Genomic DNA, 14,707 nt, shown 5'->3' with positions numbered 1-14,707 from the left:
TGACTTATGTAAAGCAGTTAGCAAACCATAAAGTACTGTATAAATGCTAATAGTTATCATTATTATCCTCTTCCTCCTCATTTTCAATCAATAATTTTGTAACCAGGAATTAACTTAATGTCTTTGAGCCTCATCCATAAAATGAGGAAACTCAGAGGGCAAATTCGAAGATCCAGTGAGAGCAAATAAGTCAGAAGACTTGTAGTAAATGTAGTCCCAGAATGTTGACTTCTATACAAGGTTCATCTGGCATGTTTCCTGCTTTGTGATCCCTCCTTGTGATCTCTGCTTCTTTTTCTAAATGCTTTACAGACCATCCTTTTAATATTACATTCTAGAATTCTGAAAGAGGCATCATGGTATAGTTAATAGAAAGCTGCCCTCAGAGTCAGGAATACCTGCAGTAAAACCAGAGGAAGAAGAGGAAGAGGAGGATGAGAGAAGAGTAGAAAATCAGGCTAGTGCCATGGCATAGATGATCTTGAATGCTGCACTTAGGAGTACTTTGAACTTTATTTGCTGGGGAGTAGGGAGTCAATGACTGTTCTAGGACAAGGTTTCTACCATTGATCCCTTTGGCAGTATGGTAGAGTCTATGGGCCCTATAAGAGGTCCTTTTTATATTTTTAAACATAAAAAATAAAATACACAAGTTTACAAAGGAAACCAATTATACTGAAATACAATTTTCAATTAAAAAAGAGAAACAAGTCTAGAGAACTCTGGTTAAGAACCTCTCTTTTAAGGAACTCATATGTATGCATAATGTTACTTAGTCTGCATTGCATTTGGATGGGGGAAGAGACTGAAGGTGATAACAGCTGCCCGAGGTAATTGTAATAGTATGAGCAGGTGGCAGACAGGGGCCAATACTTTCAGTAGTATTGGTGGAAATAAAAAGGGAGAAGTTAGATGTGAAAGAGACTGTATGAAAGATGATGCAGAAGGAAGAGTCTAAGATAAGCCCCAAGGTTTTGGAGATGGGATAGTGGGTGTTCTCACTGCTGACTTATCTGAACATTTCCTTAGCTCAGTACAGGTTTTCTTCATAGTGACAGCCTTTTTCGGAACAGGAAACATAGCTTCTATTAACAGGTAATCTTTCTCACTCTTTCTATAGACATAACTACAAAATGATATGATCATACTAAAAGGCATTATAACTAGTTGGGGGAAATTTTGTTTAATGTCGCGAATGCAAAGCCATACGTAAAAGTGATATCTTAATTTTGTGAAACAGCTTCTCAAAGAAAGAAAGAAATCTAAGCTATTTGAAGTCAGCCTCTACTACCTACATAAATTGATGATGTTGTCCTAATACTGCTTTACAAGAATGTCACAGATACCCCACAGTAACATTGTTTGGCCAATTATCTATTAATAACATTGTTATCATAACACTAACAGCCTCCTGTAATATTAAATATACCCATATTTTGAATAAGCCTTAACATTTGATGAATTCCCTTAAAGGTATTTTATTGAATACTCCATTTATAAATACATTGTACCTTCCAGTAATCCTTTTTTTCTTCTTGATGTGTTTCCTCAGTTTTGATCCTTCTTCTGTCTATTGTTTCCTGACTGTGTTTAGCCCCTTTATGATGGGATCCTTGATGATGTGGAAGGTTAGTGATTATACTTGCTAATGACACTCTCTCTTTCAGGGACCCGGTAATATATCTTAGTCCAATATCATGTCTTTTTTGAGAGCATATACCAAAAAAATGGCCTGATTTATGTCTTCTTTTGTGAAACCACAGACATTTAGTTGTCCCTGGGAAGAAGATTAGAACTTGGTACACTAGACTGGTTCTGTCTATAATGGGGTTAGCTCTCACTTTATTACAAGTCCATTGAATTAAAAAGATTCAGATTGGCCTAGGGAGTCTTTGTAGAGGTGACAGACTCTAGGAAGCTTCTTAACTGTAACCCTTAGAGGTTTTACCCAGCTAAGTACACCCCAGTGATGAGCTAGGAGTTAGGGCAGACCCTGTTCCCCCCACTAGGGTTATGTATCTCTAAGAAGCCACACCTTTTCTGGGAATGTTGAATCAAAAGTCCAGGTGCTTGATGAAAGTCATTAAAAGTTAATAAGTGGGTCTGCTTAAATAACTTTCAAGAGCTTCAGGCTCTCTAGTCTAGAGGAGTTTGTATTGACAAAGGTTTTCTTTTGTGATTCATTTATCTGATGGGTCTTTTACAATTTACAGAATCCTTTTTTGTATTGATTTCTTTTCAGTGTAACCACTAACTTCTTTATCTGAAATTAGGTCCCCCAGAACTGCAAGACTCAATGTGTAAAACTGATTGATACCTAGTTATTTATTTGTTGAGTCGTCAGGACTGAATACCATATTTACAGAGGGTGCCTCCTTCCAATCTGCTTTAAAATCTTCTTTTATTCTCTTATTAATACAATATAATAAATTTCAAAAAGATGCTCCACATTTTTCTCACAGTGATGTTATCTAATGTATTGTGAAAAACTTGAGACTGTTTTAAGTCCCTGTTAATTTTCATTAAGCAAACCTTGATTGTTTTTTCACCTCCTTATTCTACTTAAGAATAAATCAGTCTTGGGAAAAAAAGACTATTAGCAGCTTTTAAAAATTATTCTGGCCCACACAATAAACCTTCGAACTCAAATGCAATTAGATTCATTTAGGAAAAAAACCACATTATTAAGTGCTTACTATGTTTAAGCATTATACTAAGAGTAGAGGAAAGAATAAGAATTAAATAACCCCTCAAGGAACTTAGAGTAGAAGGGACTAGGGGTGAGGGAGGAATATAACAGGGGCACATATAAGTCTATATAAAGGAATTTGTTGAGAAGTGAACAAAACAATTGAGGGGAGGAGTTTTTCAGCAAAGGCTTCTCATAGGAGATGGTACTTGAATTAAGACTTGAAAGAGGGTAGGCACTATAGTAGGTGGAGGGGAAGAAGGGAGAATCCTCCATGCTTGGGGAACAGCCTTTACAAAGACAGAGGTGAGAGATGGATGGAGTATTGAGATCAGGCAACAACTAGTGGATGGAACACTAGACCTAGAGTCAGGAAGAACCAAGTTCAAATGTGGCCACAGACACTTTATATCTGTATGACCCTGCAAAAGAGTTAACCTCTGTCTATTTCCGTTTCCTCATCTGTAAAATGGGAATGATAATAGCATCTACCTCTTAAGGTTCCTGTGAGGATCAAATGAGATAATATTTGTAAAATGTTTTTAAAATGCTAGCCATTATTGCTGTTATTGCTGCTGTTGTTCAACAACAGAATTTGGAAAATAGTATTTGTTAACTGTTGCTTTGGGAAAAGCTGGTTCTAAAAGAACTTTCTTTTTTTTCTTTTCTATTTTTTTGACGTTATTTTTTAAAGCTGTGTAGTCTTAGAAGCCACTTCTCATCTTTGTTCTTCATTTACCTTTATATTATCAACTCTTAATTTGGGAATAATCAGTAAGAGAGCTGTTTAAACATAGCTTTGTAAGATAACACAGAAATATCAAACAAAAGAAAAGAAATCAAGGAACCAGGCTGCCAGTTTACTGCCCTGCCCAATTTGTTTGATTTGCCTTGTTAATCTCTTACAATTGTTGGCATCCTTTCCCTGTCCTGCCCTTTCAACCTGGAAGTTCTTTAGTGCACTGTATTGTACATGAATAATTTTCTTCTTGATGGCAGAATACAAACATTTGCATTAGTGAATTCAGTAGAGCAAAGACTTTTAATAGGCTTTCATTAGAAATGTATGATGGCGCTTTTATCTTTTGTGCTGCATATAAGTAACTAATGAAGATTTTTTTTATCAGTGTAGTCAACATACTGTAAGCCATTTCAAATGGGTTTCCACCCACTTCTTCTCTGACAGCATTTGATTATTCCACTGTTTGCTGTACTGTGTGTGGTACATTGCAAAGATGAATGGAGATATTAAAAAAAGAATTTGCATAAGCAGAAATGGAATTTGTTTTGAACTATTTCACAAATGCCTCAAAGATGCATGGTCTCTTTTGTGTTTTAAACAGATTTTAATTCCTTTTGTTCTTGTGATGTGTGCTTTTGAAGCGATTCAAGTAACAACACAACTCTCATCAAAAAGGTAAGGTTATTAATTGTTGCCAAACACTTTTGGTCATTTTGTTTGGTTTGGTTTTGGATTTTTTGGTGAGGCAGTTAGGGTTAAGTGACTTGCCCAGGGGCACACAACTAGTAAGTGTCAAGTGTCTGAGGTCGGATTTGAACTCAGGTACTCCTGAATCCAGGGCTGGTGCTTATCCACTGCGCCACCTAGCTGCCCCTGGTCATTTTTACAGGGTGGGAATAAATGTTTTTGGGGTGCTTTCATGTGATTGTTTGTACATCATATAAAAAAGATTAGCTACAAAAATTCAAGATTTTCTTTCATTCAGCCAGGGTTCACTTTGTCAATAAAGAAATGAAGTTATTTGGAGCCATTTGCAGACATGTGCTTTCTTAGTTTTACTATCATACATGTAGTAAAGAGCTACACTAAACAGCACAATAATAAGTAACCACTGATCTGGCCTCAGACACCAGCAGTGTACTCCTAGGAAAGTCACTTAGTAGCTGCCTGCCTCAGTTTTCTCATCTGTAAAATGGGGATGAAAGTAGCACCTAGCTCTCAGGGTTGTTAGGATAAGATGATATAATATTTGTAAGGCACTTGGTAAACCTTAAAACACTATATAACTGCTAATTATCATCATCATCATCATTATTAAGGGAATAGCAAACTACAAACAGCAAATTAAATACCAAGGAGAGGGACTTTTTTATGACAAACACATTAACAATACTGACTGAGAGGTAACAGCCTAAAAATAAAGGATGAGATAAAAAAAGTATAAAAACCAAATAAAGGGGCAGCTAGGTGGCACAGTGAATAGAGCACTGGCCCTGGAACCAGGAAGACCTGAGTTCAAATCTAGCCTTAGACATTTGACACTTACTAGCTGTGTGACCCTGGGCAAGTCAACCCCAATTGCCTCACACAAAAACAAACAAAAAACCCCAAAACATAAAGAGTTAAAAAATCCAGTAGTCTAAAGTAATTAAGCAAAGGGCCAAATAATCCTAACTATGTCAATAGACCCTGAGAGCACATCACTGAACATTGATGTTTATAATGATGACCCAAAGTCTATAAGAAAAGGTTAAATTATGTTTATTATCTTACATTTTAGAAGTAAAAGATGTTGGTGCTATCATGTTAAATTCAAATATAGTTCTTTAAAAATAAGCTATATGCAACAGATTCTTGGTTTCAAGCACAGTTCTTTTTCTGGCTTTGGTAAATGAGCATGCTCTTATTTGTTGATTATTTTCTAGTTCACAATAAAACTGGTTTTTTAAAATAGTAAATATATATTCTAGAAAGATCTTCATTCACATGGTACAAAAAAAGAGTTTAAAATTTGATTCTGAAAAAGATAAACCATTGTCTATTTGGAAAATTCAGTTTTCCAGAATGACCAATTCCTCCATGGGTTCCAGAGTTCTGAGATTTTAAAGAATCCTTTCATTGGACTTATTACTTAAATATATATTAAGTAAAGTGAACTGTAAGAACTACATTAGCATTATTTCACTTTTTTATACCCTGACATTCACTTTTCTAGCCACAAATAATCTACATAACTTCTCGGTCTTCATTTCCATGTATTCGTCAGATAAGGTTGGAAGCATTCTCTTCTTAAGGTTGGGGGAATTTTTTTTTTTTTGAAAAGTCACTTTTAAACGGTCAAGACTCTGGAGGAGAAGCTGTCAACAGAGCTGCTTGCCTTCCTCTATCGAAATGGTCTCTTTGGCACAGGATTGACCAGCCTTCTTGAAAGACACTTAAGAAAAATTAAAGCAACTTAATAGAGCTTTGTTATTATTGAATCAAGATCCCCCTGCATCTCCTAAGCTGAGAAGGAGAGATGTAATATTAGCATAAATTTACATGTTCTTCTTGATGAGGTTAAACTAGACCAGAGATCTGGATGTCATTATTATGCATGTACCATAATTTTTAAAAATTGCTTTCTCTCATTATTTAAAAATATCAAGTCTCATTACCAGTCAAATCAAAGATATTTATGTGTTTTTGCAGAATATTTATATGTGTTTAAAGTTGCATTTTTTAATGAGTGCTCAGACCTTGTCCAAAGCAATGCTACAGTCTTGTTGACTAGTCACTTAAATGCAATAAAAACACAATGAATGATGTGACATTTTTTTCTCTATATAATTGGGTTAGGTGAGGGAGATGGAATTTGAGTTGAAGTTTTAATAAAGAGAGGAAGGTTACATGCAATAAGTAGACAACTGATTCAAGTGTAATATACTTTTGAGGATACCTCAATTAGAATTCACAGGGTGGGTCCGCAGAGGATGACAACTCTTAAGTCAAGACCTTCTGGGGGTCTGCAGTCTTAAAACTATAGCTCATGATCCCTTACCTTGTGTATAGTCAGCCAAAGGACACAATCAGCCCAAAGCAATGGCATTTACTAACATGGCATGGTCAGAATAGTAGTATCAAAACATTTCCCCTGTAAGTCTGGGGCATACTTTCCCATATATACCTGCTGTGTCAGTGTGGTGGATGGGTACCTGTGGAATTCATGAGTGGAGAAGCATATGCATTAGGAACTCATGGAGCCAAAGCATGTTTGAGTGGGAGCAACTCATACTTCTGATAGTATAGAATTTTGATTAATTATTGATCCTACAGAGTATTGATGCCTGTAAGCTGCTCCTGGTGATTTTGGTGTCAGAGTCTCTACTGGATGCTGCTTCATTGTTTCTAGGCACCACCACCTCTAGCTTCTGGCTCTACTGAAATCCTGGCCTACAGTATTGCTCTACATTTTTCCAGAAAGGGCCAGAATGGGGGAGCAGCTAAGTGGTGCAGTGGCTAAAGCACCGGCCCTGAATTCAATAGGACCTGAGTTCAAATCCAGTCTCAGAAACTTTGCAACAACTTTACTCAGTTCTATAGCTCAGCTCCCTAGAAGGCTGGACTCGTTTGCTTTTACACATCAGTAAGTGTATCAGGACAGGATCATAATCTTTGCAAATTTGGGTCCTTTACAAACTACAAATGGCTGATTCACAATGCCAGGAAGGGGCTTTGCCTCATATCCTTACATGTTAATTGCTTTGTATCATACTAATCTTCTATAAAAATGCACAGGCTTTGAGTTGAAAGCAGCCTCAAAGTTCTTGGAGTCCAACCCAAACATGAACAAGAATTCTTTCCAGCACTCATCTAAGTAGTAAACCTACAACTGCTAGAAAAAGAACCTACTGCATCCTGGGAAAATCCATTCTATGGTAGACAGATCTGTCAGGCAGATATTCCTCACATGGAGCTAAAACCTAAATCTCCAGCTTCCATCCACCTTCCCTCCAGAGCAGGGCAGCACAAGTCCAAGGCCCTCTTCTATATTTGAGCTGTTCAAATATTGATGACCTCTGCCATGTCCCTCCAAGTCTTCTTTTCCTCAGTGTAAACATCCCCAGTCTAGTCAACCAGTCCACATATGACATGATCTGAAGACCCTTTGTCATCCAGGTTTCCTGTCTAAGCAGTCTCCTGCTCAATGTCCTTCCTAAAATATGGCACCTAGAACTTAACACTTATGTTCTGACTGGGCAGAGTCCAGGGGTACTATAACCTTATAAGCCTTAGGCTATGCGCCTCTCACTTCAACTTGGTTTGGAATCATTGGCCTCACAGGTACCTTCCAACTTTACATGAGGAATTTAAAGCTCCTGTGGTGAACCCAAGATCACATTAGTGTTTTACCTGCCAATTAATCCTGTTGGCTCATACTGATTTTGTACTCCACTAAAATTCCCAGATCTTTTCCAGCCAAACTGTCTAGTGACATCTCTCCTATCTCATACTTGTGAAGTTAATTTTTAAAAGCATAAAAGACTTGACATTTATGCCTTTGTAAAGCCAACTGCATCAATATTGATGTGGATTAATTTCTCTAGTACTATATTAATTCATTCCTTTTTTGTACAAAGATCTCACATTAAAGGACAACTAGTTAAAGTTTATAGATGGTGTAAAAATTGTGAGTCTAAGCACCCTCTGCCCCTTTCCCACCATTCTACCATCACCATTGTGGAAGTGGAAGGCAAAGAAGACTGAAAAACATTTTTGTTTTATTTTGTTTCATTGATTGTGACACCAAAGGCACCTATCATCCGATAGCCAATAAATTGCTTTTTTATACAAAACTAAATTCGTCCTTACTGAGCTGACAGACCATTGTTGAGACCCTAACTGAAACCAGCTGCTCTAGAATATGCCAGAGAATATTCTTTTGGGCATTCAGAAACCTACATCTTCAATACACCATGATGTCATCAGGGGGCATTGGGGCAGGACTTTTTGGAGCAGAAGTTTAATTACTTCAAAATTGTAAATACAATGAGGAAAAGGAAAAAGAGTCCTAAAATTGCCTTAACCAGCAAACATTTGACTTCTTTGATAAGCTGATAAGCATGGTAGCGAAGAACAATTCCCATTTGAAGACTGTTTACTTGTAAACATTATGGATGAAGATTACAAAAGAATATGAACATTATTGCTCCACCAAGTTGAGAAAACTCAAAGTGTTAATCACTGGAGATACAACTGCAAAAACAAGAGTTCCTGCCTTCCAAGGGCAGCTGGGTGGTACAGTGGATAGCTCCAGGCCTGGAGTCAGGAAGACTCATCTTCTCGAGTTCAAATCTGGCTTCAGAAACTTAGTACCTGTGTGACCCTGAGCAAGTCACTTCACCCCGTTTGCCTCAGTTTCCTCATTTGTAAAACAAGGTGGAGAAAGAAATAGCAAACCACTCCAGTATCTTTGCCAAGAAAACTCCAACAGGGGTCATGAAGAGTCAACCTTCAAGCCTACCTTCAAGGAGTTTACATTCTTTTGGAGGGATGGAACTACATATACACAAAAAAGAGAAGGAATAGCACCTGGTGGCAGGGAATGGAGAGGATCCGGAGTAGCCTTATGTAGGAAGTAGTGCTTGACCCAAGCCTTCAGTAAATCTAGAGATCTGTGAGGTGGAGGTGGGAAGTATTGCATGCATGCTGGGAAGCAGATTGTCACCATTTGGCTGGATAATAGATTGTATAAAGTAATGTGTAATAAATTTGAATACATAGTCAAGAGCTGGATTGGGAAGTATTTTGAATAGTAAACAGAGGAATTTGTGGCTAAAAGGATCAGCCCATCAATTTTGTCTATAATTGTATGTTCCTAGCATGGGCATTGAAGAATGACAGTTGAGTTGGACCTAAAATTGAATTTGAGGTTGAGTTTAGGCTGGATCACCTTTGGGGCATTTCACAGTGTTTTCATTGATCCCATACTGCTCTCTGCCACATAAACACTTCTTTAATACTTATATTCTCCTGGTGATGATATATCACTCTTAGCCATTGATCAGAACAATCTCAAAAGAAACAAAATTATAAGTAACCCAAAAGGCAATGGAAATACATGTGAGATGATTTTTCCCATCACATCTTTAACTGTATCTCATTCTCTTTTTCAGAGGAAATTTTCTGTGTATGTTATAGTACCTGTTATGTGCCATGTTTCTTAGCTGACCATGCCTAATTTAAACTTGTCAGTTAAAATAGACTGGAAGCCATTTTATAAGACTGATATTGAGCAGACAATATTCATCTCCTTTGTCTAAGCTTGTTAACTGTAGCAGGCTTGATTTGACCAGTGAGATAACTGATTATATAATAATGAAACACGTTCAAGTAAGACTTGACTTTATTTTATAATTCTAGTGATACCTATAGCTTCAGAAATGATTTTTCTTGGTTGTACATTACAAATTATGTTCCTGCTGTGCCACTGAAGTCAGTATTGAGAATTTTTAATAAACATTTTCCAAGCTAATCTGTCACTCTTGAGTTAGTCACCAGGTCATAAAGTATAATGAACTCTCATGAAAGTAGTATTTTCCAAGGAAAAAAAGTTAACAGAATGTTAGATTGTTTTGTCATTTGGATTCTAGATTTGAATAAAACTTGGTAAATGTTTATCTGTTGTTGAATTACATATGATATTCCTTTGTTCTGTTACAGCCTTTTCCTCATTGTCCTTGTTATTTCAGACATCATGGCACTGGTAAGGAATTATTGAACGTTCACGGTGGACAGAATTTTAAAACTGAGTGCTGACTTAATTACAGGAAATATGAATATGTTGTAGTTCATAAAATCTTTACATATTTCCTTAATGTTAGCATAATTTATACATCAAAATTACTTTTCATACCATTCATACAGTATGTCCCACTCAAGTTGCCAAATCATATTACTTGAGTTTTGGCACTTTTAAACTATTATTCTTTGCTGTAAGGTTTTTTAAATATAGACTTTGACATGAAGTTAACAGAAGTTAACTTTAAATATGTACAGTAAAAAAGTTTTTTCTTATAGTTTCTTCTCATTAAAAAAGACAAGAAGTTAAACTTTGCATGCAATGAAACCCTATGACTTAACACATACTAGCTATTCAATAAATGAATTAATGTCAGAAGACCTGCAGTAAATATGTCTTTTATCAGGGATATTTATCCAGCCTTTTTGTATTTTTTGTATATGTGGCAGGAAGTAAAGATGTTTTCAGAAGACTGTGTTCAAGTCATTTGGATCAGAAAAAAATTCCATTGTACGTTAGAATTTATGTCATAGTTGCCATAACTTAAAAAAAAAATTTCATGTATATATGTAGTGATGTTTAAGTTTTATTTATCTATATATCTAGACCTTTATATAGAAAATATACCTGAAATGTATTTAGAAATTATCAGCTCTTTGTCTATTTTTTGTTCGTGTTAAAAAAAAGTAAAATTAAATTGACAAGCTAAATAGATAAATAAACTGGGCAATAAAAGGGAATGTCTTGTTCTCACTTAGCAATATTTTTACAGAAAAAGGGAATATTGCTGTATTTGCCTAGGAAAACAATCTGCAAATTTATATTTAATTTTGTAAGAGGCCACAATGGTATATTGCCTTCTCAAAAACCTGATTGCATCAAAAATAGCACTTAGAAGACTAATTCTTCAGTTCAACAAAAATGTGCCACGCACCTAGTAAGTGCAAGGCATTTGGAATAAAAGGGTTCCTAACCTCAAGTAATCTACTTTCTCTATCCTCCTACCTGATAGAAGAATTAAAGTGAAATACTCTAAAAGACAGTCTTTTCGGAAGTATTTTTCGGAAAGAGTAACAATAATGAATAAAGATTTCTGTTTCACATTTTTTATATAATAATGAAATTCTAAGTTGTCAATTTTCATAATTCTGCTTTATATCATTCTTATGGATTTCTTTGAAAAAACTGAGAATCCATGAAGCAATGTCTTTTCAAATACTGATGAACATCTTAAATCAGTTTTTATTTAGCTACAGACAGCAATCTTATGCTGCCCTTTCCAGACAAGTAATCCTCTAATTCGATCTGTCATTGCTAGGAAATAGAGAGCTCATGCCTGCAAATAGGGAGTGTTGTTCTGTGACTTCAATTTTACAGCATCAGTCATTCTTTTGATCTAATAGAGACTTTTAAATCAATTAGCTCCTCAAGAACATTAAGTGATACCCAATGATCCCCAAAGCAGAATCTCTTTTAATAGTATTTTCATTATTAAATATCTATCTGTTATTTTAATAAACAAAAGTGAGCCAGCTGCTGACACTCTTTACTGGTAGGATAGGGCTCATTTTGCCAGATATTTTCAGTAACCTTCATAATTTGGCTTATACTACCTAGTTCTTTTCCATCTCTAGCTATTCATAAATGCCATTTTTGTTCTTCTTTGAATGGTGATTCTATTTCTAGCTCCTGAACCATTGTTCAAATAAACTTCAAGAAAGGTCTTGACCTTGTTACCCCAAAGAATCAGAATTCTGGATAGAGAAAGCAATGCTAAGGCTTTTCATTTAGTCTGTTTCCTTGTGCCATATTCATAAAACAAGTAATTTTCTGGTTTTTGTTTTTAATAGCATTTTTTCTTCCTGGTCAAAGATTATGGAAGCTGGCTTGATATTGGAACAAGGTATGGTATATACTCCAGTGGCTCTGTTAATCTCATCAATGTGAGTATCCCCTTCAACAATGCAGGTCTTGACTCATCCATGTCTGACTACCCTATGTATTTCCTATCCATGTCCTACCATAAATTCATCACAGTGGGCTCAGCCAACATGCCCGAGGCTTTCCTCACATATTTCAAAAGGATGTCAATGGAGCGTGCAGGCTATCCAATCCCTCTTACTCACTACGTGACCAACTTATCTTATTTGATCACACATTTCTCCAATGACATCCTTTGCAGCATTATATAAAGAATGACTTTTTACATAAAACAATACAGTAAAAAAATCTCGGGAAAGAGTCTAGCATTGAGGCATATCTCTTGTGGAGGATTTCTGGCCTGTCTTGGTCATGAATGACAATGATGGTAAAAGATATGGATGGGTAGTGATCCAGACCATTGGAAGAAATAATAACATTGATGAGATTACAAAAGTGTTACAGTAACATAGAAGCAGTTTGATACTTTATATGAGCAGTGTTCAAAAGAATGGTAGAGTTTGCCTTGATCAGGGAGGAACATGAATGCTATTTTCAGTTAATCAAAGGGGTGTCTTGAAGGGAGGTAAACAGTTTGTCTCCAGAGTAAGGATAAGGATCAATATAAAGGAAATTGAAGAAGGTTTTCGGCTCAATATAAAGCACTTCCTAATGTGGAAATTTAGTCATTAATAAAATATTTTCACACTAAGAAGGGGAGTGAACCAGGCATGGAATGGATCACCATCTTGTCAGAGAGTATAAGAGTATTGTGAGTGTAAGTGTTAAAGCAGAAACTGATGACCACACATTAGGTATGATCTAGAAGGAATTTCCAAATGATGTAAGAGTTGGTCCCAGAGTTGGAAGGGACCATAGTAGTCATGGTGTCCAGTTCCCTCTAAGACATACACAATGAGCCATCTACCTTTGCTCCAGGTAATCTACAGATATCTCTCTTAGGTTTTTGTTTTTCTTCATGAACCCATCCCCAGCCATGCTTTCAAGTCCCCTCCTTTAAAATCAACTCATCAAGTCAATTATTCAGTAGGCATTTATTAAGTACCTGCTATGTATCAGGCACTGTGCTAAGCTCTGGAAGTACTAATAAAAAAAAAGAAGAAGAAGAAGAAGAGACAGCCCCTGCCTTCGAGATGCTTACAATCTAATGAGGGAAGACAACACACAAAAGGAACCTGAAAAAGGAATTGGGGGGTATTGACCTAGAGTTGCTGATGAAGAATGGCATTATCAGGCAGGTTGGGAGCCCTCTGTAAAGGAAAGCTTTAGGAATACTTTAGTGCCCTGCCCTCCCAGCGCTCCAGAGGAGAGAAAGGCAATTGAGGGGGGCGTTGAAAAGGTGTAGAGTATCGAAACCTGAGTCATCACAAATGTATCAAGCCTCCTATGTGCAGAGCACTCTGCTCAGTACCAGGATAGATACAGACTCTAGGTAAAACAGTCCCTTTCTTTCCAAGCTTATACTCTGTGTAGAGGATTAAAATGTGAATAGGAAAACTTAACAAAATAAATAAAAACACAGTAAAACAAAGTTAATGTTACATTTTAAAACTGTCAATATGCAGGCATAAGGATCCTTATATATGGATTAGTGGCTCCATTTCTATTTGTGTTTGACACCTCCACTCTATTGTAGGAGTATGACACAAAGAGGTCACCATGATACACAATAATACATGATAAGTACAATAGAGTGCTATAGCTTTGGAGGAGAAAACAGTCATTACTGCCTTCTGAGGTCCCTTGCAACACTAAGATTTTGTGATTGTAATTTTGCTTTTAGTTTCTTTTTTCAGTCATTATTCATGCATGAAAGTTTCTTTGGCAAGCAGAGATGTTTCCAGGCATTGCAGCAGTAGTTGCTTATATCATTAAACATATTGGCCAAGTTCCCTTAATGTGGACCAGGTTCATTTGAATTGTGGGCACTGCAGTGCTTTCTCTTGTGGCATGTTGTATTTTTCATCTCAGAAGTTAGTTGTTCTGTGAATGTGTAATTCACAATACTGGAATGTTGTCCTTTTGTCCTCACTGCTTCCTTCTTTTGTAAATATTCATGGAATAATAACCCGTCCTAGAGATCGGTCTGTGAAAGCTTGTATTTGGCTAACAGCAAATGGTTGTAGTGAGTTTCTAAGGTAATTTTGAGAGATTCCTTAGGCATTAGTCTCATATTACTAAATTAGCAATTTTTTGCAATGAGAAATGCTGTAATATTAGAGTGTGAAGCAGAACAACAGTAAATGGTTGTGGTCCAGGAACTAAAACTGTATCTTTCATAAGATCTAGAACTGAAAGGGAACCTTGGAGATCTACTAGTCTTACCTCCTCATTTCCTATCCTTATAAAATTAAGCTCCAAATTTTTAGAAATTTGTTAAACCATTTCATTCAAATATTTCAGTGGCTTGATCAGTCTCAACAATGTATGTATTCCCTCTAACTATGCAGAACATAGCTCACCTGTGCTTGCCCATTCCATAGGATTAGGGCATGAGTCCTTCCTTAAATTCACCAGATGGATGAGAATGGAGAGTCTATCCAATGATCTGTCT

The 14,707-nt window shown here is 36.4% G+C and overlaps 1 protein-coding gene across 1 annotated transcript in view; it reads left to right on the top strand.

Annotated features, from left to right (window-relative positions):
* The window catches only part of PIGN (phosphatidylinositol glycan anchor biosynthesis class N), a 207,271-nt gene that overhangs the window by 176,864 nt on the left and 15,700 nt on the right, over nucleotides 1-14,707 (top strand). The window contains exons 25-29 of the mRNA XM_043979114.1: nucleotides 1,040-1,095; nucleotides 1,553-1,628; nucleotides 4,033-4,106; nucleotides 10,134-10,176; nucleotides 12,063-12,115. Of these exons, the coding sequence (XP_043835049.1) occupies nucleotides 1,040-1,095; nucleotides 1,553-1,628; nucleotides 4,033-4,106; nucleotides 10,134-10,176; nucleotides 12,063-12,115 (302 nt within the window). The remainder of the gene's footprint in view (nucleotides 1-1,039; nucleotides 1,096-1,552; nucleotides 1,629-4,032; nucleotides 4,107-10,133; nucleotides 10,177-12,062; nucleotides 12,116-14,707) is intronic.

This window comes from Dromiciops gliroides, chromosome 1 (genome assembly GCF_019393635.1).
Source record: "Dromiciops gliroides isolate mDroGli1 chromosome 1, mDroGli1.pri, whole genome shotgun sequence".
Lineage (NCBI taxonomy): Eukaryota > Metazoa > Chordata > Mammalia > Microbiotheria > Microbiotheriidae > Dromiciops > Dromiciops gliroides.
Note: the sequence above shows the minus strand (reverse complement) of the source record. Positions and strands in the feature narration are given on the sequence as shown.